At 47.5% G+C, this 24,629-nt stretch overlaps 1 protein-coding gene across 1 annotated transcript; it reads left to right on the forward strand.

The window, feature by feature from the left end:
* The first annotated feature begins 1,696 nt into the window (after nucleotides 1-1,696).
* Spag5 (sperm associated antigen 5) lies at nucleotides 1,697-24,314 on the forward strand. The gene is made up of 25 exons (XM_028866881.2): nucleotides 1,697-1,901; nucleotides 2,040-2,165; nucleotides 4,098-4,525; nucleotides 4,670-5,332; nucleotides 5,435-5,612; nucleotides 14,915-14,989; nucleotides 15,226-15,318; nucleotides 15,390-15,524; nucleotides 15,846-15,965; nucleotides 16,216-16,308; nucleotides 16,394-16,507; nucleotides 16,748-16,841; nucleotides 17,087-17,234; nucleotides 17,317-17,419; nucleotides 17,721-17,854; nucleotides 18,043-18,184; nucleotides 21,724-21,835; nucleotides 22,084-22,170; nucleotides 22,426-22,546; nucleotides 22,636-22,747; nucleotides 23,133-23,213; nucleotides 23,325-23,480; nucleotides 23,558-23,632; nucleotides 23,740-23,820; nucleotides 24,004-24,314. The coding sequence occupies exons 1-25, from the start codon at nucleotides 1,788-1,790 to the stop codon at nucleotides 24,073-24,075; spliced, it is 3,657 nt and encodes a 1,218-aa protein (XP_028722714.1). The 5' UTR covers nucleotides 1,697-1,787; the 3' UTR covers nucleotides 24,076-24,314.
* The last annotated feature ends 315 nt before the right edge of the window (nucleotides 24,315-24,629 follow it).

The raw sequence follows: 24,629 nt of genomic DNA on the forward strand, positions 1-24,629 counted from the left end.
AACTATTTCAATGTGTAATTAATTTTATTTTTTTCCCATGCGAGGTCTGATATGTTGTGTGCATTTTACACCTGTATCACATTCCCATTTGAAGAATTCAAAGCATGTAGCCAATAGAAATGTACTGAGAAATACAGTTCCTGTGGAGAGCATTTCCAGAGACATCTGCAGTTTCTAACATTACAGCTCCTCTTTGGAGCTGGGCAGTGGTGGCACACGCCTTTAATCCTAGCACTTGGGAGGCAGAGGCAGGCGGATCTCTGTGAGTTCGAGGCCAGTCTGGTTTCAGGACAGCCAAGGCTGTTACACAGAGAAACCAAACCAAAACCAAAGCAAACCAAAAGCTCCTCTTTGGTTTGTTTCCTTCTCTCCATTCATTAATAAGACTTCCAGACTTGCCTGGAATCTCAGCACTCAAGAGGCTGAGAGCGGACTGGGAGCTAGATAGGAGGCTGGCAAAACTGCTTCAACATGGCACCATCAATGATTAACCTGAATACTCACCTTCCAGGCTTTGTGGCTCCACCAATTGGAAGGTTGAGACAGGATGACGGGGAGTTCAGGGTCAGCCTAAGCACATACAAGACCCTGACACAAGATAAACAAAAAATTTGCTTTGGAGGCAGAAGCAGGAGGATCACCCCTTTGAGGCCAGCTTACGCTATGTATTGAGGCCCTGTCTCAAATAACCAAAACCTTGAGCTGGTAATGAAAGAAAGAAAGAAAGAAAGAAAGAGAGAGAGAGAGAGAGAGAGAGAGAGAGAGAGAGAGAGAGAGAGAGAAAGAGAGAAAGAAAGAAAGAAAGAGAGAGAGAGAGGGGAAGGAGGGAGGGAGGGAGGAAGGAAGGAAGAAAGAAAGAGGGAGAGAGGGAGAGGGGGAGAAAGAGAGAGAGAAAGAGAAAGAAAGAAAAAATTCGGCCGGATGTGATGGCACCTACTTTTTTTTTTTTTGGTTTTTCGAGACAGGGTTTCTCTGTGTAGCTTTGTGCCTTTTCCTGGAACTCACTTGGTAGCCCAGGCTGGCCTCGAAGGCACCTACTTTTAATTCCAGCACTCAGGAAGCACAGGCAAGCACATCTCTGTGTTCAAGGCCAACCTGATCTACAAAATGAGCTCCTCACCAGTCAAGGCTGCACCCTGTTTTAAGGACAGACACACATACACACACAGTGGATAGATTTCCCCTACAGAAGAAATTCAGTTGACAGAAGCCTGTCTTCATGGGATACTGTGCAGATTATATTCTCTTCAATTCCTTATGTATAAAATGAGTGAGTTAATAATACAGCAAGCACTTGAAACAGTGCCAGGGTCATCATAAACGTACAGTACAGTACATGTCAGCTGTTATTCTAGTAGTCTTGTTGCAGGCTCTAAGGTTAAGACACAAGAAAGGCCCACAAATTCTTAAGAGGCATTTACCTGAAGGCACTTAGGGATTCTCTCAGGCCGTTAAGAATCTGGCACCTACACCACGACAGCCCAACCCCGAGTCAAGTGCGGCTCACTCGGTAACTGAGGGAAAGGAGCCACTGAAACAGGGTTCCTTGACTTCCCACCTGCCCACCGTGTCCCTGACCCGAGGACGCACACCGGCGTTGCCTGGAGCCCAAGTAGAGGCGTTGGGCGGAGCGCGCAGAGGCCAGTGGGGGCGTGGCGAACGCAGGTCACGCCCACCACGACGTACTGCGGCCCCGCAGCCAATCCGAAAGCGCGTATCGGGTTCAAATAGAGTCGGCGGGTGAATGTGGCCAAGTGGACTTGATCAGAAAAGTGACCAAACTGAGGATGTGGAGGGTTAAAACACTGAATCTCGGCTTGTCGCCGTCGCCCCAACCGGAGAGGAGAGAACTCCCGCGGACAGGGCACTGCCAGGGCGAGGCGTCGGCGGTGCCGAGGCCGGTGAAGTCCGGGTCCCAGCGGGGCAGCGGGAGGCTTTTGTTGGCTCGGCGGCCTGGCGGTTGCGGGAAGACACTTCCCGGAGGGAGAAGGGGCGCGCTTGGCTGAGCCGGGTTTCCTCACTCTCGCTTTCTCTCTCAGGAAAAAACAGCTATGAGAACTCCTCTCCGAGAGCTTAATCTGCAACCCGGGGCCCTCACGGATTCGGGGAAAGGGCCGCCCATGTTCTCCACGTTGACCCCATACCTGCGCAAGCTGGAGCTGAAGGTGAGGTTCGCCTAGGCACCTTCTCAACTGGGCTGTTTGCCCAGGCCGGGTGCTCAGAGGAACAGAGGGCCAGGGCTGGAACGTAATTAATAACGATAATGAAACCTTCTACTTCCTTGACATCCATTTACAGCTATTCAGGCCAACAGAGAGGTGCCCTGGGGTGGTTAAAACGAATCCACTGAGAACCTGCACCTCTATTTAGCTGTTTTTATTACCTCTTTTCCCGTTTGACCTTTACCAGATTCCCGAGAAATAGTTACAGTTACTATTATAATAAATAGCCAGTTACACTGGCTCATTTATGGAGAGGTCTGTTTGATATGAGTATCCTATGAATTAGTCAGAATTTTCCTGGATCCAATACTTTAAAGTATTACCTTGCAGAATTGCCTTTACCGAGATGTACTTTAGTCAAAAGTCTTTTCTATTATTCTTATTCTTATTTATTTACTTATTTTGGTTTCCTGGCTGTCCTGGAACCTACTTCATAGACCAGGCTGAGATCCTCCTGCCTCTGCCTCCCAAGTGCTGGGATTAAAGGTGTGCGCCACTACCATTACCACCACTACCACCACCACCACCACCACCACCGGGCAATTATTATTATTTTGGTTTTCTCTGTGTAGACCTGGCTGTCCTAGAACAGAACCCGGTAAACTAGCTTGGCCTGAAACTCAGAGATCCACCTGCCTCCCAAGTCCTGGGATTAAAGGTGTGTGCCACCACCATCTATCTTCTTTTCTATTTTTAAATTTTGTCTTAAAAAGCATTTTAGATTTTTTTTATTACTTGTCAAAGGACTTCAGAGAAGTAGATATGTACAAACTGCTTTTGTAAAAACTTGTCAAGGAAAGAAATTGACCCCTAGGGTTCTTTTTTTTGGGGGGGGTGTTTTGTTTGTTTGTTTGTTTGTTTGTTTGTTTTGTTTTTCGAGACAGGGTTTCTCTGTGTAGCTTTGCACCTTTCCTGGAACTCGCTTTGGAGACCAGGCTGGCCTCGAACTCACAGAGATCCGCCTGGCTCTGCCTCCTGAGTGCTGGGATTAAAGGCGTGTGCCACCACCGCCCGGCCCCCTAGGGTTCTTTAAAGACATTTTGGAGAACTTACTTGCCTGGAGAAATTGTCCTGAAGAATTGCTATCCTTTTGTCTTGCTGTTAATGAGAACGATGAAGCAAGCTTACCATTCTTTTGAAATATGGAAGTTTCTCTTTTTTTTTTCCCCCTTTGGATCATGATTTTGTTCTTTGATTTTGTGGTATTTGGTATTGAACCTAGGTCCTTGTGCTTGCTAAGCAAACACTCTGCTGCTGAAGTAAGTACCTCCAACCCTCTATCATTAGCTTTCTCTCTTCTGTCTGTAGTGACTCTAGACTCTGACAGCGCTGGAACAGATCCCCTATGCAGTCCCTCCTGCCGTAGCTTTTAGATGTAGCTTAGAATTAGAAAAAGACATGGAAAGGTCGTAGTTGAGCTAAAGTCTCCCATTGACAGGAACAACGGCTGGATCCCCATTTTTGTGTGGGATGCATTAGGGTCCAAAGTGGCTTCCTAGTTTTCTTTCCCTGCTGGTGGGTCTGTGTAGTAACCAGCCAGGATTGGCTAGCTTCTTACCTCAGAAGAGATAGTGAGGACTCTTTGCTTTTTCTTTTTTTTTTTTAGATTTTATTATATACAGTGTTCTGTCTGCATGTATCCCTGCAGGCCAGAAGAGGGCACCAGTTCTCATTACAGATGATTGTGAGCCACCATGTGGTTGCTGGGAATTGAACTCAAGACCTCTGGAAGAGCAGCCAGTGCTCTTAACCTCTGAGCCATCTCTCCAGCTCCCTCTTTGCTTTTTCTGAGTTTGGATATTATGATGTACCCACAGTTACATGTAGAGGACTGAACTGACTGCCTTGGTCTATTATTTTTGTTTCTTTTGGCAGGAAAGGAGCAACAGCTCATCTCCGGTGGACTTTTTCAATACTGAGAACTCATCTCCCGTGGATTTTATCAAGACTGAGAACAACTTCCTTTCAGAACAGTTCAGCCACCCTTCAGAGTACATGGAAGCTTGTCAGTATGAATCTGATCTAGCTCCTGAAGGCTACTCTCCTCTCAGTGCATCTGAGAAAGCAGCAGCAACAACAGATGACGTTGTGGTAGAGCCAGTGGATGAAAGTATACTTAAAACCATGGTTCTTCTACCCTTTCCGCCAGGGCAGCAGCAGGACCTGATGCCTGAGGCTCCCTTAGAGCCCATAGCAGAGAAAAGCAGCAGTTCTCTAACTGAGTCTTTGGGGCTGGAAGATCTGGTGGCAGAGGAGGTGGCACCTTGTGTGGAAGACAGCTTTTCAGAAGTTGTTGCTGTGAGGCCGAGCAACCTACATTTCAGGACCCTTCTCATGGTGGAAGACAGCTTTTCAGAAGTTGTTGCTGTGAGGCCCGAGCAACCTGCATTTCAGGACCCTCCATCTCATGGCTTGGAAGGCAGCTTTTCAGAAGTTGTTGCTGTGAGGCCCGAGCAACCTGCATTTCAGGACCCTCCATCTCATGGCTTGGAAGATCCACCCGAACCCTGTCCTGAACAGTTCCACTGCTCTGAAGAAAACCTAAGAGGCATTAACACTGAAGCTGCACCTGAGGACTTCGTACCTTCTGGAAATGCCTTGAATTTCTCTGTGGCCTGGCTTTCTCCTTCAGCTGCCTTGACCGACGATTTCCCTGTCGATCATGTGGATGCAGGGGAGGAAACTGTAGAGTGCAGAGTTATACAGGAAAAGGAAAAGAGCTTTCCCACCTCCCCCGAGGGGGTGGAATTGAGACATCAAGCACTTGCTGCAAATGCAGAAGACGTCCCATCCGTTTGTCTGACATCAAGTCCAGTAGAACTGGGACCCCAGGAGGCTCCAGGCTCAGCTGTAGAAGATGCCAGAAGGATTCCTGGCTTGGAATCAGAGGCTTGGATGTCCCCATTGGCCTGGCTAGAAAAAGGTGTGACTACGTCAGTCATGCTCCAGAATCTCCGCCAGAGGTTGTCCTTCCCTTCTGTGCTTCAGGATGCTGCCGTTGGCAACACACCCCTCTCCACTTGCTCTGTGGGAACTTCTTTTACTCCTCCAGTGCCACCAGAAGTAGGTACCAAGCACAGTACTTCAGAGACAGAGCGCCTCCCCTTGGGGTAAGTGTCCCTTCCAAGCTTGTGCCTCTGGGGCTCCGATACTTGAGAGCCTGCCACTGGCATCTCTCTCTTCCTGTCGTCTTTTCTTCTTTCCTGTGGTAGCTGCGGGCCCCTGGACCTGACTGCCTTGTCCCGACACGACTTGGAAGAGAACCTGTTGAACTCTCTGGTCGTGCTGGAAGCTCTTTCCCGCCAGCTACAAGCCTGGAAGAGGCAGCTCTCTGTCCCGCCCCGGGAATCTCAAGACCGGAGCACCCAGACTGACTGCTCCGCTTGTGGGGTAAGAAGCGTCTTCACAGAGCTCGAGGATCCCAGTGACCCTCTCTCTGCCTTAGAATCAAGCTGAGAAAGAAGCTGCCAGAGGGAAAAGAGGATGCCTTAACCGCAGGCTCAGTCTTAGAATAGGTGTAAACACTGAGAACTGAAGCCAGGTGTAGTGCTATGTGCATGTAATATCAGGTCTTGGAGGGCTGAGGCAAAATGATCGAAAATTCAAGGCCAGCCTGGGCTATAGAGTTTGGGGCTAGCCTGTCTTTTTTTTTTTTTTTTTTCAGTGGCGCATGTCTTTAATCCCAGCATTTGGGAGGCAGAGGCAGGTGGATCTCTGTGAGTTTGAGGCCAGCCTGGTCTACAGAGTTCTAGGACAGTCAAGGCTACACAGAGAAAACCTGTCTTGAAAAAAACTTAAAAAAAAAAATGGGGCTGGAGAGATGGCTCAGAGTTTAAGAGCTGTGACTATTCTTCGAGAGGTCCTGAGTTCAATTCCCAACAACCATGTAGTGACTCACAACCATCTGTAATGAGATCTGGTGCCCTCATCTGACATACAGGCAGAACACTGTATACCTAATAAATAAATAAATCTTAAAAAAAAAAAAAAAAAACCGGAAGATTGTCAGATGGTGGTGGCATATGCCTTTAATTCCAGCACTGGTTGGATCTCCAAGTTTGAGGCCAGCATGCTCCACAGAGCGAGTTCCAGGTCAGCTAGGGCTACATAGAAAAATCCTGTCTTGCCGGGCGGTGGTGGCGCATGCCTTTAGTCCCAGCACTTGGGAGGCAGAGCCAGGCGGATCTCTGTGAGTTCGAGGCCAGCTTGGTCTCCAAAGCAAGTTCCAGGAAAGGCACAAAGCTACACAGAGAAACCCTGTCTCGAAAAACCAAAAAAGAAGAAAAAAAAAAAAAAAAGAAAAATCCTGTCTTAAGAAAATAAAAAAGAAAAAAAAAAAAAGATCTGGTCCTACCTTAAAGCGTTGGGTTCTGACTGTACTAGGGTACATCCAGACTTGCCAAAGTGGGACAAGTAAGCAGTTATTTATTTCTGTTGTGCTCAGAATTGAACCCAGGGCCTCTGTGTCCTGGGCAAGTCCAGAGCAGCATCTTTAGCCCAAGAATCATTTTCTAAGTCATTATCTTCCAGATATATTATTTACTAATTGTTTTCTTTCCTGTTTCGCCATTATCAGTTCCCTGGCCCTCTCGACTAAGGAAGAACATACTTATATTTCCCATTCCAATTTTTACAAGCCAGTCAAGGGCAAAGAAAATCTTTGCACGTATTGTATTGTGAAAGCAAATGACTGCAGTGATTAAAGAATGTGTCATATCAGTGGGTCATGCAACTTTTTTTTTTCTTTTCAGACAGGTCACTCTTAGCCCAAGTTAGACGGAACTCACTTTGTAATCTAGGCCAGCTTTGAATTTTCAGTGATCCTCTATCCTCCAGCCTCAGCTTCTCAGAGTACTAATTAGGATTATAGGTATGAACCACTGTGCCCAGCTGGATCAATAAACTTTGTCTTTTTTTTCTTTTAGATATGCTTTTTAGACAGAATCTACCACGTAGCCCTGGCTGGCCTAGAACTCACAGAGATCTGCCGCCTTCTGCTTCCTGAGTACTGGGATTAAAAGCGTGTACCACCAAGCCCAACATTTTTCTTTCGGTGTTTTTGAGGCAAGGTCAAACTGTAACCCAGACTGGCCTTGAACTCATGGTGTCCAGTCTCCTAGATGATGGGATATGGTCAAGCCAGCTAATTAAGCTTGTGTGTGTGTGTGTGTGTGTGTGTGTGTGTGTGTGTGAGAGAGAGAGAGAGAGAGAGAGAGAGAGAGAGAGAGAGAGAGAGAGAGAGAGAGAGAGAGGAGAGACAGGAGACAGGAGACAGGGGCACTTGGAGGCCAGAGCCAGAGGCGTGTTTTGGAAAGAGTTTGTTCTTTTCATTCATTGTTTGTGTTCTGGGGATAGGACTCAAGTTGACAGGGTTACATGGTCAATTTGCCAGCCCCTTATTAAACATTTCTGATGAAAGTTCTCGAAGATTTTTGGAATATGTCCCCAAAGGAGTTCTTAGTCTTGGGTGACATGCCCTAGTTATTCCCATTATTTAGCAGAAGGATTCTAGTGCTGTTAGAATGGGAAAAAATCATGAATCTCCCTGAGTCATGTTGTGTTGTGGGAATCATAGTAATCTCATACAGGAGAGAAGCTTCATCTGTTGGTTTATAGGAGACTCCCGATAAATTTTTCCCAGCTGTGTTTAGGGTTTTATTCAAAATTAGAATACTGTTGCAAGAGAAGGCATGAGACTGGGGATGATTATCTCAAGGGAACTAATCCAGATCAGACAGACAAATAATGCATGTATTCTCTCCTGTGCAGACCCTAGATTTTAATCTCTCTCTGTGTGTGTGTGTGTGTGTGTGTGTGTGTGTGTGTGTGTGTGAGAGAGAGAGAGAGAGAGAGAGAGAGAGAGAGAGAGATAAAACTAGAGAGGGGACCATGAAAAGGGAAAAGGAAAAAGGGGAGAGAAAACACCTAATGTAATGGTTTACATGTGACATGAAAGGAGGGGCCGTTTGGGGGAGGGGAGGCAGGGGATGGAGGGAAGAGGACAATTGGAGAGAAGAGAGTGTGCCAGGCATCGCTGGGTTGCAGAGGTGGCTCAGCGTCTGACCGCACTTACTAGCTGGCAGAGGACCTTTGTTTGTATTCCAGCACCCACGTGGTGGCTCAAACTGTCCTCAACTCCAGTTCCCTTTTCTAGCCTCTGTGGGCACCAGGCATGCTTGTCACATTCATACGTGCAGACAAAATGCTCATACACATAAAATAACTCTTAGGGAAAAAAAGTGTTTTTTTTTTTTTTTTTTTTTTTTTTTTTTTTTTTTTTTAAATGCCATAATGAAACCCATTGCTTTGGACACTAATTTAAAAATAAATAAAAAGCCCAGCATGGTGGCACATACCTTTCATCATAGCACTTGGGAGGCAAAGGCAGGTGGATTTCTGTGATTTTGAGGCCAACCTATCTACATAGTGAGAGTATTAGAATATGTAGGACTACACAGAGAGCCTGTCTCATAAAAAAAGAAAAGAAAAGAAAATTTAAAAGACAGCTGTAATATTAGCCTGCCATGGTAATGACCAGTCCAAGCACTCAGTAGGTAGAGCCAGGTTTGACACAACTTTGAGATCAGCCTGATCTGTTTAATGAATTCCAGGCCAGGCTGACTTCAGGGTGAAACACTCAAAAACTGAGAGATGGCTGGGCATGGTGGCACACATCTTTAATCCCAGCACTCAGGAGGCAGAGACAAGCAGATTTCTGAGTTCGAGGCCAGCCTGGTCTACAGAGAGAGTTCAGGACAGTTAAGACTGTTACACAGAGAAACTGAGTCTTGAAAAAAAAAAAAACCACAGACATGCACACCCAAAAAGGTTGAGAGAAGGGGTCTGGAGAGATGGCTTGGAGGTTAAGATTAAATACTGCTCTTGCAAAAGACCTCAGTTCAGCTCTCAGCACTCACACTGGGTGCTTCACAACTGCCTGTCAGCCTGCTACCAGGGAGATCCAGGGAGATCTGATACCCCTGGCCTCTTGAGGCACCTACCCACACATGTACACATAATTAAAAATAAATCTTTAAAAAAAAAAAAAGCCAGAAAAGGGCTGTTGAGATGACTCGGTGGATAAAGGTGCTTTACAACAAAGCCTGATTGCCCTGAGTTTGATCCCCAGGACCCACGTGGTAGACAGAACCAACTACTGCATGTTGTCTCTGACCTGCATGTGTGCGGTCACTCACACACATAAATAAAGGGATTGAGAAACAACAACAAAACCTACATAGGAGGTGTGAGAGGAAATGACTTAAGATGTGTTTTGCTTCCCCTTAAGGCTTATTTTTCACGTGCAGGTGCCCTTGGAGGCTAGAGATGTCAGATCCCCTGGAACAGGGGTTACAGGTGGTTGCTGTCCGAGGAAAGTAATTTTTTAAAGACCTCTGTTCTGGCAGGATCTGATTGAGTGCACCTGTAATCCCAGCACTGGGGAAGATTGGGAGGATCAGGAGTTTAAGATCGGCCTCAGCTACCTGTGGGCTAAGGGCCAGTCTGAGCTGTGTGAGACCCTATCTTTTGGTTTATTTTGGTTTTTGTTGTTGCTGTAACATAGCGATAAAGAGCACTGTTCTAGAGGACTGTAGCTGTGACATCACAGACTTAGGAAGAAAGAGAATAGTGATGGGAAAAGAATGGAAAGTCCCAGTATGTGGCTGCAGTAGCTATAGCGATTGATGTTTGGAAGAGATGGTGTCCCCAAACCTTCTCTTCAATTGCAAGTACTGTCAGAGCAACTTGACCTTTCCCCCTAAATCTGGAAACCATGGGCTCCTTGTTTCTCTAGCTGGCCAATTGCTTTCTTGAAATTTTTTGTATCTTTTTTTCTTGTCCTTGGCCTCATTTCACGTCCCCAGATCTGCCTTCTCTCCTTTTCCTGCGAAGCTGCCAGGGCCTTTGGGAGGCCACTGAAGCAGAAGCAGAGAAAGGAAGGGACATCCCTTCAGCCATTTGCCGTCCCCACGCATGTTCTTGCTGCTTGGCTGCCTCTTCACATTAATCGCATCACCTGCCTGACTGCCCAGCTCTGAGCAGTGTGTGTGGCCCTGGCCAGGATGTGGGGGTTCCTCTCTGCCTTTCTGCACAGTACCATAGATAGATTGCTTTGCTGGGGAAGGGGGCTGTAAACTCCAAGAGACCTGAGGGTGACGTGACAGCCTGCTGAGAGCCAGAATGCCAGTGCTTCTGCAGTGCCCTTTACTGTCTCCCTTTGGGTGCTAATGAAGACGCCCACTGAACACAGTATTGCTTTGTAACCCAAGTGGCAGCGAACTCAGGGCCATCCCTCAGCCTCCCTAGGGTAGGATTACAGTCTGTTTGCTACCAGGTCTAGCTTCTTGCTAAGATTTTTTTTTTTTTTTAAAGATTCATTTATTTATTTTGCATACAGCATATATGACTGCAGGTCAGAAGAGGGCACCATGTGGTTGCTGGGAATTGAACTCAGGACCTCTGGAAGAGCAGTCAGTGCTCTTAACCTCTGAGTCATCTCTCCAGCCCTCTTGCTAAGATTTTTACCTGCCGTAAGAAAGTAGACAACTGAAGTAAGGAAACGGGTGGAGATGGCTCGGTGGTTGAGGGCATTTACTGCTCTTCCAGAGGAGCGGAAGGAGTTCTGTTCCCAGCATTCACATCAGGCTCACAGCCACCTGTAATTCTAGCTCCAGGGAAATCTGATGTCTCTGGCCTCTGTGGGCACCTGCACTTAAGTGCACACACAGGCACACACATATACATGTAAATAACAATTGAGAAAACAGAAATAATTTAGATAGGGCTGGGATATCACTCTGCCATAGAGCACTTGCCTAGCATGGATGAGGCCCCAGGTTCATTTTCTAGCACTGCAGGGAGGAAGGGCAGTTTGGGGTGGTAGAAGAAGTTAGAGATCAGTTGATAAGTGCATGATGAGCATGCTTGAAGACCTGAGTTCGATCCCTAGAAGACAGGTTAAAAAGCTGGCATGGTGGCGTGCATGAGCTTATAATGGTGTAATGATTTTTTTTTTTAGTGTGTGGGTTTTGCCTTTGTATATAAATGTGTGTACCACTTGTGTGCCTGGTGCGTGAGGAGGCCAGAAGAGGGCCTCAGATCCTCTAGAACTACACTTACAGACAGTTAGGAGTTGCAATGTAGGTGCTGGAAACGAAACTCGGATCCTCTAGAAGAGCAGCCAGGACTCGTAACTGCTGAGGCATTCCTCTGGCTGCTATTTTTAATTAAAGAAAAGAAATCTTTATTTTGTGTGAATGTTTTGCCTGCATGTATGTATATGTGCCAACATGTGCATCTGGTACCCATGGGGGCCAGAAGAGGATGCCAGATGCCCTGGAACTGGAGTGAGGGATGGCTATAAGATGCTAAGTGGGTGTTAGAAACTAAACCTGTCTTCTTAATTGCAGCCATCTTTCTGTCTTCTGCTTTATTTTATATTTTAGCTAATATACACTGGTTTCATTATGGATTTTTTTTGTTTGTTTTTGTTTTTTTAAGATTTATTTATTATGTATACAGAAGAGGGCGCCAGATCTCATTACAGATGGTTGTGAGCCACCATGTGGTTGCTGGGAATTGAACTCAGGACCTCTGGAAGAGCAGTCAGTGCTCTTAACCTCTGAGCCATCTCTCCAGCCCCCCTGTTTGTTTGTTTTTTGAGACAGGGTTTCTCTATGTAGGCCTGAATGTCCTGGAACTCACTTTGTAGACCAGTGTAGCAAGAATCTTAAAAGTTCTTATTCATAAAATCAAACCCGAGGCAAGTTATTGGGGTCCATGCTGGTAGATCAGAGAGACAGAACAAGCCACAGCTATCTCACCTCGCCGGATCCTCATGGTCTTGTCTCCTCAGACTGGAGGCCTCTGAGTCCTCATCCGGAATGGGTCTCAGCTGAACTGCTGCTGGAAAGCCTGAAGCTTAACCAGCCACATGCTTAACCAGTCAAATGCTTAACCAGCCAAATGCTTCTAGTTTCTGGTCCCCACGCCTTATATATCTTTATGCTTTCTACCACCACTTCCTGGGATTAAAGGCTGGCTTTCTGGGATTAAAGGCATGTGTCACCATGCTTGGCTATTTCCAATGTGGCCTTGAACTCACAGAGATCCAGAAGGATTTCTATCTCTGGAATGCTAGGATTAAAGGTGTGAGTGCCACCTTTTCTAGCCTTTGTATTTAGTGGCTGTCTGTTCTCTGACCCCAGTTAAATTTATTAAGGTACACAATATTTTGGGGAACACAATACCACCACATCTCCTCTCTTTTTGTCTAAAATTAAAAAAGCTTATAACTAATACAAGAAAAACTATCTTCAATAAGTATATGCAATATACAGTCAAGATTACATTAACAATGTCTAGTCCATTAACATTTGACAGATCTAGACAAAAAACTCCATTATATGTATTAACAATGTCCAGTCCAGTAACATCTGATAAACTCAGACCAAAAAATTTTCATTACTTATCTTATTTAAAACAAGTAGTTCCTTTTTAAAAGTAGATTCCATAATCTCCCTTTTTATCTTATCATATCCATATTCTCTTTTTTCTTTTCATAATACATTCAGTAGTCTACCTTTTGTCATTTTTATATCTTCCCCTTTTTCTTCAGTGTAGATTCAATGATCTACCTATTTATCCTATTATTTCTTTATCTTTTTTCTCAGAGTAGATTCGATGATCTATCTCATATCTATATTCTCTTTTTCTTTTTGCTTCTAGGGGTGAAGATATCTTTAGGGAATCTTGAAAAGAAAATTTTTGGGTTAATCATCAAGTCCTGTATCATTTGTCCATTCTCTGCATAAAAGGAAAGTTCAGGGCTTGTTTCAAGTCCTTGTTCGAGTAGTCTGTCAGGCTGTATCATCTCAGCTAGTCCTCTCGAAATTTCCTGACCAGTTTTGTAGTCCAAAGTCGATTTTTCCATGGTGTTAATCGGCTTAATGGCTTTATCATAGTCCATGTGGAATCATCATTGTAGGATCCTGTCATCTTTTTGAAGATTTCAAAGTCACTGTTAGGCATGGTCATGGTTTCCTGCAGACTTTTTTTTTTTTTTTTTTGCCTCCTCTGTGGTTTGGAGCAATCATAGTCTGATAAATGTCTGTCTTTCGGAACCATGAACATTCTTCCCTAGAACAGAAAATCTTCACAACAATTTTTCCCCACCATTTGTCTTGCCAAACTTTTCCAAACTGACCTTTGCCGATGCTTTCTTGTAACACGATGGTCCTGGCAATTCTTCTCTGAACCAGCAGCAGTAAACCTTCGTCCCAGGTAGCAGCATCACCGCAGTCACCAACATGATGAGAAGGAGCTGGCAACGTGGAGCAGTAGCCACTGCTTCCATGGTCCCACCACTGTTTGTGGCTCAGTCCAGGCCAAAGCTTCTCCCAAGCCTCCTAGGCGGGCTCAAACTCGGGATCCTCCTGCCTCTGCCTCCTTCAGCAAATCCTACCGGCGTGTGCCACCACAACCGGCTGAGTGTAGCTTGGGCCTGAGCTGGGGCTCACAAGGCCACAGGCAAACAGCTTTTTCATGAATTCGTAACACGAACGTTGGGCGCCAGATGTAGCAAGAATCTTAAAAGTTCTTATTCATAAAATCAAACCCGAGGCAAGTTATTGGGGTCCATGCTGGTAGATCAGAGAGACAGAACAAGCCACAGCTATCTCACCTCGCCGGATCCTCATGGTCTTGTCTCCTCAGACTGGAGGCCTCTGAGTCCTCATCCGGAATGGGTCTCAGCTGAACTGCTGCTGGAAAGCCTGAAGCTTAACCAGCCACATGCTTAACCAGTCAAATGCTTAACCAGCCAAAATCTTCTAGTTTCTGGCCCTCACGCCTTATATATCTTTCTGCTTTCTACCACCACTCCCTGGGATTAAAGGCTGGCTTTCTGGGATTAAAGGCATGTGTCACCATGCTTGGCTATTTCCAATGTGGCCTTGAACTCACAGAGATCCAGAAGGATTTCTATCTCTGGAATGCTAGGATTAAAGGTGTGAGTGCCACCTTTTCTAGCCTTTGTATTTAGTGGCTGTCTGTTCTCTGACCCCAGTTAAATTTATTAAGGTACACAATATTTTGGGGAACACAATACCACCACAGACCAGGCTGGCCCCGAACTCACAGAGATCCACCTGGCTCTGTCTCCCGAGTGCTGGGACTAAAGGCATGCATGCCACTGCCTGGCTTGCATCTGGCTTTAAAAAAAAAAAGATTTATTTGTCCTTTATGTGTGTGTGTGGGTGCTTGAGTGTATGTACAGTACGCCATGTGTCTACAAGTGTCTGCAGAGACCAGAGAGCACCTGATCATCTGGATTGAGAGTTACAGGCAGTTGTCAGCCACCTGATTTCAGTGCTGGGTGCCACACCAGATCCTAGGGACTGAACCCGTGTCTTCTGGAAGAGCAACAAGTGCTCTCAACACTGAGCCATCTCTCTTGCCCCACACCCAGCTTTTTACCTGGGCTCCGAGTAGTCCGACTCAGGCCCTTGTGTGTGCAAGGCAAGCACGTTACCGTTATCTCCAGCCCCCTCGAGGTTTTTCTTTCTCACTTGGCTTCATCTGATTGTGAGCCTCATTTTTGCATCTTATATGAAAGTCACTGGCACGAGGGAGCATTAGAGGCTGCTGGTGTATGTTATCCATCTAAAAAGAGCGATTCTTTCTTTGGCTAGGTCACTAAGACACCTAAGCATCTTCAGGACAGCCAAGAGAGTAGACAGGCTCTGCTGCAAGCCAGGCATGTCATGGTGAGTGTCGGGTGAGCGTTGGGTGAGCCGATACCACTGGGGGCCTTGTCAAGATAAAAATGGAGGGTCCTGGGTGGTTAGTAGATGGCGACACATAGCCGTGGCAGTGAAGGGCCATCCCAAACCTTTGTCAAGATCTTTGAATTGGGGGTGGGGGCCTGGCTTTTCCCAGCAGTGTCCTTTCATCTTGCTTAATGACTGCATTTGGTCTAGCCTTGCCGTCTTGTCTTCTACAGCAGTCATGGGTGCTGGTCTCTAGAGAGCTGATCTCCCTGCTCCACCTGTCCCTGGCACACATGGAAGAAGACAGAATGACAGTGAGTCAGGAGGTGAGCATCGCCAAGGTGACCGTAAACCCGGAAGAAGGCCCAAGACATAGCATCTCATTCTTCTTTTGTAGTCTCAGCATGCGGAAACCGTGGTTTCCTCCTGTTCTCGTGTGCTGAAGAAACTGAGGGCAAAGCTCCAGAGCCTCCAAACAGAAAGGGAGGAGGCAAGGCACAAAGAGGAAATGGCCCTTAAAGGCAAAGATGCGGTAAGGTGTTCTTGGATGCAGGACTCCACTCCAAGGTTCTGTAGGAATGACTGGAATCGTAGAACTGCCTGGCCTGGGGAATTAAGAGCTACTGGGGGGCTGGGCAGTGGTGGAGCACATCTTTAATCCGAGCACTTGGGAGGCAGAGACAGGGGGATCTCTGTGAGTTAGAGGACAGCCTGGTCTACAGAGCAACCCTGTCTCGAAAAACCAAACAAATAATAAAAATAAAAATAAGAGCTACTGAGGTCTCTCTGGTTCTGGCCTTCTGTGCTGTTTTCTTTTTACACACCACGTCCTTGCAACCTTTTCCCTAAACAGGCAGAGGCAGTGCTGGAGGCTTTCCGTGCACATGCCAGCCAGCGCATCAGCCGACTGGAACAGGAGTTGACATCTATGCGGGAGTTCAGAGGCCTTCTGCAGAAGGCCCACACCCAACTGGTAATTGTCTTTTCCTTTTTTGAGACAGGCTCTCACTGTATAGTTGAGATACTTTGTTATGTAGCCCAGGCTGGCATTGAACTCACAGAGGTCCGCCTATCTCTGCCTCCTGAGCACTGGGATTTAAGGTGTGCGCCACCACTCCTGACTCAACTGGTAATCTAAGGGCATTTCTGTTCTTGGGGCTCCCGACACTGACAAGATGGTCTCATACTCCCACTTAGCTGCCTCCATGACGATTCCCTTCCAGATAGAACTTCACATAGAGCAAGAGGAGCTGGCTCAGCAGACAGTGAGTCTGACGTCTGCCTTGCAGCAGGACTGGACAGCAATCCAACTGGATGTGAGTATGTGGGGCCATCACAGCCACTCCCTTGGAGGCAGTTTCCTGTCCTTGAGTGTGCTCCACTGATCCCGTTATTTTGTAGTATGGGACATGGGCAGCTTTGCTGAGTCGGTCTCGAGAACTCACAGAGAAACTCACAACCAAGAGCCGCCAGGCCCTTCAGGAACGCGATGCTGCGGTCGAGGAAAAGAAGCAGGTAACCTGGAGTGGGGGCTGCTTAGGCCTGCTGTCACTGCTTGGCTCTGAGGTGTCCCCTTTGAGCCCAGCACGTCCATTTCAGTCATTTGTCTTGTCTCTGCTTGTTCCTGGGGATCAGCTTCATTTTTGCAGTGTTGCTGTTCTGGAAGTTTGCACTCTTATCCATAAGGAAAAGCTGCAGTGAGTCCTGGAGTTCTTGACTCAGGAGGAACTGGTGGAAGGAAACTGTCTTTTCTAGGTTTCAAAGGAACTTGAACAAGTCTCTGCCCATTTAGAGGACTGTAAAGGCCGAATAGAACAATTGGAGCTGGAAAACAGTCACCTTACCACAGGTGCGTGTGCGAGTGTGAACACGCGCATGTGTGCAGGTGCATGAACAGTTGACCTGCTTGTCATGTGGCAGAAGAGTAAGGAGGTGTTCTGGAGCACTTGATTTGGGACAGAACTCTGTGTGTGTGTGTGTGTGTGTGTGTGTGTGTGTGTGTGTGTGTGTGGTGTGTGTGGTGGTGGTGGTGGTAGGGCCGGTAGGGCCCTGACTTAGGACTACCATGGTGTCATGAGGGTACTTTTGTTCTAGATCTCGAGGCTAAGCTGCAGATTCTGACTAGCACAGACAGACAGCTAAAAGAGCTGCAGAGTCAGCACGCCCATTGTGTCCAGGACCTGGCCATGAAGGATGAGCTGCTGGGTCAACTTACCCAGAGCAACAGGGAGCAGGCTGCTCAGTGAGTTCCTGGAAGGTTATTAGGGCAAGGGACCCAGCACGAATGGGCTCTCAGAGGTGGTCTAAGAGGTGGTCTGTTGCAGATGGCAGAGGGGAGAGGCGGAGCTGAGGCACACGCAAGCAGAGCTGCAGCGTCAGAAGGCTGTGCTGGCCAAGGAGGTCCAGGATCTGAAGGAGACCCTGGAGGTAAGGAGACCCTGGAGGTGAGGAGACCCTGGAGGTAAGGAGACCCTGGAGGTGAGGAGACCCTGGAGGTGAGGAGACCCTGGAGGTGAGGAGACCCTGGAGGTGAGGAGACCCTGGAGGTGAGCAGTTCAGCTGGGAGCAAGGGGTGGGGAAACCTCAGGACTGCGACTCTCGCTTGCTAGGCTTGAGGGGAGTTGGAGGCTGGACTGGAGAAAGCCTCTGTCCCAAGCTCTAAAGTCACTTCCTCTCCCTTCTTCTTTCCATCCCTCCCTCTCCTTCCCTCCTTCTCCCATCTTTCCAGTTTGCAGATCAAGAGAGTCAGGTTGCTCACCTGGAGCTGGGCCAGATCGAGTGCCAGCTGAAAGCCACCCTGGAAGTGCTGCGGGAGCGCAGCCTTCAGTGCGAGAACCAAAAGGACACCGTGGAGAACCTCAAGTGAGAACCTGCTGCCCTTTGTGCTCCTACAATGCCGCCTTTCCCCAGCAACCCTTCCAGAAGCTGAGGTCTCCCTAAGAGAACCATGGGGGTGTTGAGTTTCTCTCTCTCCTAGAAAAAGGGGATCTGGGAGAAGTGTGCAGAGTCAGTGTCTGGTCTTTGCTAACCTTTGGGGTTCTGAATTTCAGGGCGGAGCTGGCCAGCACTGTAGCAAAGCATGAGAAAGAGAGCCTGGAGAAGACATACCAGCATTCTCAGGAGCTGAGGCTGCTGACGGGGCAGCTGCAGAGCCTCGCCCTCTCCTTACAGGCAAAACTGAAGGAGAACAAGGTAGGACCGGGGGTTTCCTTCCCATCCCATTGTATCTTTGGCTCTGTTCTTTGTCATTTTCCGTTCTCAGTATTGAACTTGGGGCCTCACACATATCAGGACAGCTCTCTACCACTGAGCCTTATTCCTATTCTCCAGTTCACCAGTTGTATCTTTCTTACATAGAATAGGCTTTTTAAAAAAAGATTGTTATATTTTATTTATGATTATGTGTGTGTGTCTAGGTGAGTGTGTGCTACATGTGTGCAGGCGCCTGTGGAGGCCAGAAGAGGGCGTTGGATCCCCTGGAACTGGAGTTACCGGCTATTGTGAAATGCCCGTGTGGGTGCTGGGAACTGAACTAGGGTCCTCTAGGAGAGCAGAAAGCGTTCGTTTTTGTTTGTTAGTTTTTTTAGAGATAGGGTTTCTCTGTGCAGCCCTGACTGTCCAGGAACTCACTCTGTAGACCAGGTTGGCTTTGAGCTCACAGAGATCCACCTGCCTCTGCCTCCCAAGTGCTGGGATTAAAAGTGTGCGCCATCACTGCCTGACTAGCAGACTTCTTCAAACCCCACTCTTGCTTCATTCTGTGACCATCAGTGGTTTTCAGTAACCTTCAGGACCTCTTTAGCCTGTCACGCATACCTTCTTCTGCCTTCCAGTTAGAAGTCTCTCACTCCAGTCAGGCTGCTTGTACAGCACACACATCTCATTTCCATTCACATCTTGCCTCCAGACAGTTCCATATCCATTCTCTTCTGTTTTCCGTTGGAAATCCTTTCTTTTTCTGTGAAAATCCTCTGTGGTTTCTTCCTGTGTTCCTGACATACTTGCTATCCTTAGGCACTTGTATTAATTTTCTTTGGTTATTGGTATTTAAAGAAAGAAATTTAGCCGGGCAGTGGTAGTGCATGCCTTTAATCCCAGTTCTCTGGGAGGCAGAGACAGGTGAATCTCTGAGTTCAAGGCCAGCCTGGTCTACAGAGTGAGTTCCAGGACAGCTAGGACTCTACAGAGAAATCCTGTCTTGAAGAAACAGAGATAGATAGAGTGAGTGAGTGAGTTTTAGCCTTGCCTTTTTGGCTTCTCCACTGTATGTGCGAAACAATAAGTGGTTGATATTATTCAGCATTTAGAATTAATTAGTTTATCCAACAATTAGAGATACAACCAAGATCCTCTTCTCCAGCTGGGTAGGAACTGAACTCATAAAATGCTAAAAGTTCTGCAGTGAACTTCAGGGAAGATGGATATAAAGTTGTTATTTGACTTATGACTAGTATCTGTGTGCACTATTGTGGAAACTTGAAAGGAGGGTCATTTTATCTTTTTAGAGTTTAGGATACCTTCTCAAAGCAAGTATCTGACCTTGGCAGTCCATGTTTAGAAGTTTATAGGGAAGGGTAGGCATTCAAGAAAGCCCACCAGCCAGAGGAAACATGAAAATTATATATAGAAAGTTATACACAGCCAGATGGTGGTGGCACATGCCTTTAATCCAGGGCTACATGGAGAGACCCTGCCTCAAAAACACAACAAATAAGTAAATACATACATAAAAATCAATTGATAGCCGGGCAGTGGTGGCACATGCCTTTAATCTCAGCACTCAGGAGTCAGAGGCAGGTGGATCTCTGTGAGTTCGAGCCTGGTCTAGAAAGAGTTCCAGGACAGCCAGAGCTATTACACAGAGAGACCCTGTCTTGACAAAAATAAAACAGTATGGTGGCACATGCTTTTAGTTCCAGCACACGGGAGGCAGAGACAGGCGGATCTCTGTGAGTTCAAGGTCAGCCTGGGCTACAGAGCGAGATCCACGACAGGCTCCAAAGCTACAGAGAGAAACCCTGTCTTGAAAACCAAAAAAAAGGGGAGGGCGGGTTGCGGCTGGAGAGATGGCTTTGTGGTTAAGAGCACTGACTGTTCTTCCAGAGGACCCGGGTTCAATTCCCCCAGCACCCACATGGCAGCTCACAACTATCTATAACTCCAGTTCCAGGGGACCTGGCACCCATGACAGAAGCACCACTGCACATAAAATAAAAACAAAGAAATTTAAAAACGAATTATTTGTGTGTGTGTGTGTGTGTGTGTGTGTGTGTGTGTGTGTGTGTGTTTATATATATAAAGAAAAACAAGCAAAACCCAAAACAAAAAGATTCCTGACATCAACTTTAGGTGTGCGCGCACACACACATGTGAAGAGACATACATATACACATGCATGTACACCGCACATGCACACATCAAAAGAAGGAAGAGGAAAACTACAGGATTTAGAATAAGTAACTGAACTTGGTGACTGACGTAGAAGCAGAAGAGTGACTGATGATGATAAAATGACTAGAAAGTGACACTGTCTAGGACTGGACCGGCATACTTTTCTCATGTGGGGACCGGTCACAAGTGTTTCAGCTCTGTGGACCATCTGGCTTCGCCTTGCCGCTCAAGAGTAGCCACTGACAGAACTGAAGGGAGTGCATGTGGCCTGTGTCCTCCTGAAACATTGCAAGACCGGTTGGCAAGCTACAGTCTGCTGCCTGTTAGGAGCTAGAACAGCAAATACTGAACTAGGCACAGATTTTTGAGAGTGAAACAGAGAAAATGGTGAACTTAAGCTTTATACACACTAGTTTTTAATGTAGAACATTCTGGGAGGTTCATAAGTGGTTTTCTTTGGGCCTGGAGACTGGGAAAAAGTCCAGTTGAGTGAAAGGGATTGAAGAGTCATTCATGTGGAAATGATGGTGGAATGGAAGTGTTTGTAGAGTTCTAGAAGCCAAGCACTCGGGCTGGAATAGAGTCAAAAAGGACTGAACCCCAGGCAGGCAGGCTTGTGAAGTCCAAGAGTTAAGGAAAGACCTGTGAGTTGAGAAAAGAAGCATCTCTAAAGCCTGTCCATGAAGGAAGGTCATAATCCAAGGTCATGATCCAGAAGAAAAAGTTTCCAAAGTGCCTGATCATCATTATCAAACAGGCCCAGTAAGTAAGAGCCGGGAAGTACCTGTTTTTGAAAGTAAAGGATGTCAGGCTGGAGAGATGGTAAAGAGCACATATTGTTCTTGCAGAGGACCTGGGTTCAATTCCCAGCACCCACATCTGGCAGCTCACAACTGCCTGTAACTCAGCTTTAGGGGATCTGACACCCTCTGTCCTCACTCATGCAGACAGATACACATAAACCTAAATAAATAATAACAAAAATATTAAAAAAAAAAAAAAAAAGGATTTTGACTGCTGAGTCACCGGTAGTGAGAATCTCAGATAAGAATTATAGGCAGGCCTTCCTTCTCCCCCTTTCCCCCATTAAATTTAAGAGAGAAGACAGTAGTAGCTAAAAGACTTAAGGTTTTGTTTTTCATCTTAAATGACTGTGGTTTTAGTGGAGAAACTTAAGCACGTGAGCATGTTCGGGGAAAGGCATTAGTGGGAAGCTGGAGGTGGGACTGGAAGGTAGAGTGGAAGCTCATTCTGGAAGGGTAGGAGCATCTCGGAGCTCAGGAATCGCCCTGAGTACAGCCGGACAGCTGACTGATGTGTTTTCTCTCCTTTGTCCTTAGGCTGAACCAGAGATCGTTCTGCCCAGCACAGGCTGCGCTCCAGCCCAGGAACACCCTCTGCCCTCTGATAGCACCGTGTCGGAAAACACCCTGACAGCAGTGGCAGATGAAGGTTAAAGGCCCTGGGATTTAAGGGAGGGGAATGTGACCGCTCCTCATGTCACCTGGCACTGGTGCACACCACTAGACATGTCTGTCTTACCCGCTTCCCCTGCAGCAGTCCCCCGGGTGGGTCACCAGAGAGACCCTCTCTATGCTTGGTTTTTTTTGTTGTTGTTGTTTTTAGAGACAGTCTCATGTAGCTCAGGATGGCCTTGAATTTCTAGGTACCTGAACGTACCTGGTTTATTTTCGTTTTAGAACCAGAACCGGTTCCCGTACCGTTGCTTGGAAGTGGTGAGAGTGCTTTCACCCGAGTAGCATCGACCACTTCCCTTCGGCCTGCAGGTTAGGACGGGCTCCAGGGACCATGCCTTATCTCTCGAGGATCTGGTGGTGATGAGCAAAGACGAAGCCGAGAGAAGTGCTTTGCTCTAAAAACCTCAATTCTGCTCGGGCTTGTTTTATTTCTGCCTTTTGGGATCTCTGATGTTCTGGATAGTGAACCCTTGTGGGTGGTGAACATAAAGTTGTGGAAACAGTGCTTGTATGCCCCGTCCTAGGCAGAAGGGCTGCACCTCTATCTAGGACTTTCTCTTTCAGAGACCCCGGACCTGGAGAAGAGCCGGGCAGAAGTGAGTGCTGTGCTACTGGAGCTTCAGAGGCTGTGTTCTCTGCTCCAGGACTCTAAAGAAGAAGCCGTTGAGGCCCTGCAGAGGCAAATGTGAGTGGTGTTAATGATCGGGGTGATGAGACAGCCCCTCAGGCCACGGGCAGAGGACAGGAGAGATGCCGACTTCTTCCCTCCCACAGCTGTGAACTGCAGACTAGACTCCAGGACCAAGAAGAAGAGCACCGGGAGGCCCAGAAGGCAAAGGAAGCAGACGTAGAGAAGCTGAACCAGGCCCTGTGCTTGTGCTACAAGGTGAAGGAGGGACCTGAAAGTGGGGCGGGCGACGAGGAACTGGGGCGACTCCACCGGCCCACTGGGAGCCACTCTCTAGGAATCTAGGTGGTGGGGGGTTTCCAACTGCTGCCCTAGTTCTGCCCTTTTGGGGTCAGACATTTGATATCTGAGACTTAGCTCTGGGCTGACCTGTCACGTTCAAGCAGACCCAGGAGAGAAGCCTCTAACTGAAGCAGAGCTCTGAGACCAAGATGTGCCATGCTTGACTTGGCCCTGAAGAAAAAGTGGACTGATACGAGCTTGTCCCCAGGGCTGAGCACAGCTCATTCTGTCCTGCCTTCTGGAAAGAGCCGAAAAATAAGTTAGCTTTCCTCAGTGTTTTCTCTCCTGTTTTTCTTCACAGAATGAAAAGGAGCTCCAGGAAGTGATACAGAAGCAGAATGAGAAGCTTCTCGGGCAGATAGACAGGAATGGCGAACTCATAGTATGTTTGGTCCTCGAGATGTTGTGCTGGGGCCTCTTCTTCTCCCACCTGATGGGGTAGGGGAAGGAAGGACCCAGAGTGCTGTTGGATTACCTCTGCTCTTGTTCCCAGAGTCTCAGGGAGGAGGTGACCCAGCTCACACGTTTACTGCGGCATGCGGAGACAGAGACCAAAGTGCTCCAGGAAGCCCTGGAAGGCCAGCTAGATCCCAGCTGTCAGCTGATGGCTACTGAGTGGATCCAGGAAAAAGTGTCTCTCTCACAGGAGGTGACTCAGAGTTAAAGGATCTGGGCACCCAATGGGGACCCCAGGCTGTGCCCCTATTAATGTGGACATATTTCTAGGTGGACAAGCTGAGGGTCATGTGCCTAGAGTTGAAAAATGAGAAAGCGAAACTGGTGGTCAAGTACCAGAGCCATGTAAGGAACCGTTTTCTCCCATCGCCAGCAAGTGCCCTCCTGGACTGCCTGTGCCCTTTCTAGCTGTGGTCTTTAAGTAGGGTTTATGAAGCCTGTTTGCATTTTAGAGGAACATTCTCGAGGAGAACCTTCGGCGCTCTGACACGGAGTTAAAGAAGCTCGATGACACCATTCAGCAGATCTACGAGGTACAAGTGAGGGAGGTCCCAGGACCTGGCTGCAGGAGTCCGGAGGAGCACAGCTCTGGTTCTCAGCCTGGGCTGGGAGCTAGGCCTGACTCCTTCCAGTGGGTTTCTCTGCTCCAGCCTCACGGGCCAGGAGCTTTGGCTTCAGCCTTGTGATTCAGAGCTGCTTCCTCTGCCTCTCCCCAGACTCTGCTGTCTGTCCCAGAGGTAGTGAAGAGTTGCAAGGAGCTACAAGGATTGCTGGAGTTTCTGAGCTAACAGAAGGAAGATGGTGGCCTAGTGCTGTGCACCTGTAGCTCCAGCTGCTCTGGAGGCCGAGGCAGGAAGATCGCTTACTCCCAGGAGTTTGAGACCAGTGTGGGCAATACGGCAAAGAAACTGAAAGCTGGATTCCGCTTCATTCCTTTCTCCTGCAGGGTCCCTTACCCTGGTACTAGAGCCAATTGGCATAGAACCAACTGTGTTTTATGGTATTTAAATAAAGCATATTTAATGTAGTCCTTGAGTCCACTGGATCTTATGTTTGGGGTAGGATGGAGAGATGCAGTCAGGCAGCTCGGCCCGCCAGCCTGGGCACCCTTCACGCCCCTCACCACCTCCCGTTGCAGCCAGAGCCAGGGCTGTCTATTTTTCTTTGCTTGATTCTCTTGCTTCCACAAATAATGGGCAATGGACTGCCTGTTCCCTGGATCACTGCCTGGGGGGAACAGAAAAGACTCCATTCATTTACTTTCTCCAATCCCCAGGGGGTAGGCACTGGTAAATGTGGGGCAGAGAACAGGAACTCAATTTCATTAGTCCAGGCCTTGAAC

The sequence above is a fragment of the Peromyscus leucopus genome, chromosome 8b (genome assembly GCF_004664715.2).
Source record: "Peromyscus leucopus breed LL Stock chromosome 8b, UCI_PerLeu_2.1, whole genome shotgun sequence".
NCBI lineage: Eukaryota > Metazoa > Chordata > Mammalia > Rodentia > Cricetidae > Peromyscus > Peromyscus leucopus.

Bases quoted from the DNA above. Each gene is read 5' to 3' on its own strand.
- Spag5 (XM_028866881.2), top strand. From the start codon at position 1,788: ATGTGGAGGGTTAAAACACTGAATCTCGGCTTGTCGCCGTCGCCCCAA. The intron at 5,333-5,434 runs GTAAGTGTCCCT...TTCCTGTGGTAG, and splicing joins ACAGAGCGCCTCCCCTTGGG to CTGCGGGCCCCTGGACCTGA. The intron at 17,855-18,042 runs GTGAGAACCTGC...TCTGAATTTCAG, and splicing joins GACACCGTGGAGAACCTCAA to GGCGGAGCTGGCCAGCACTG.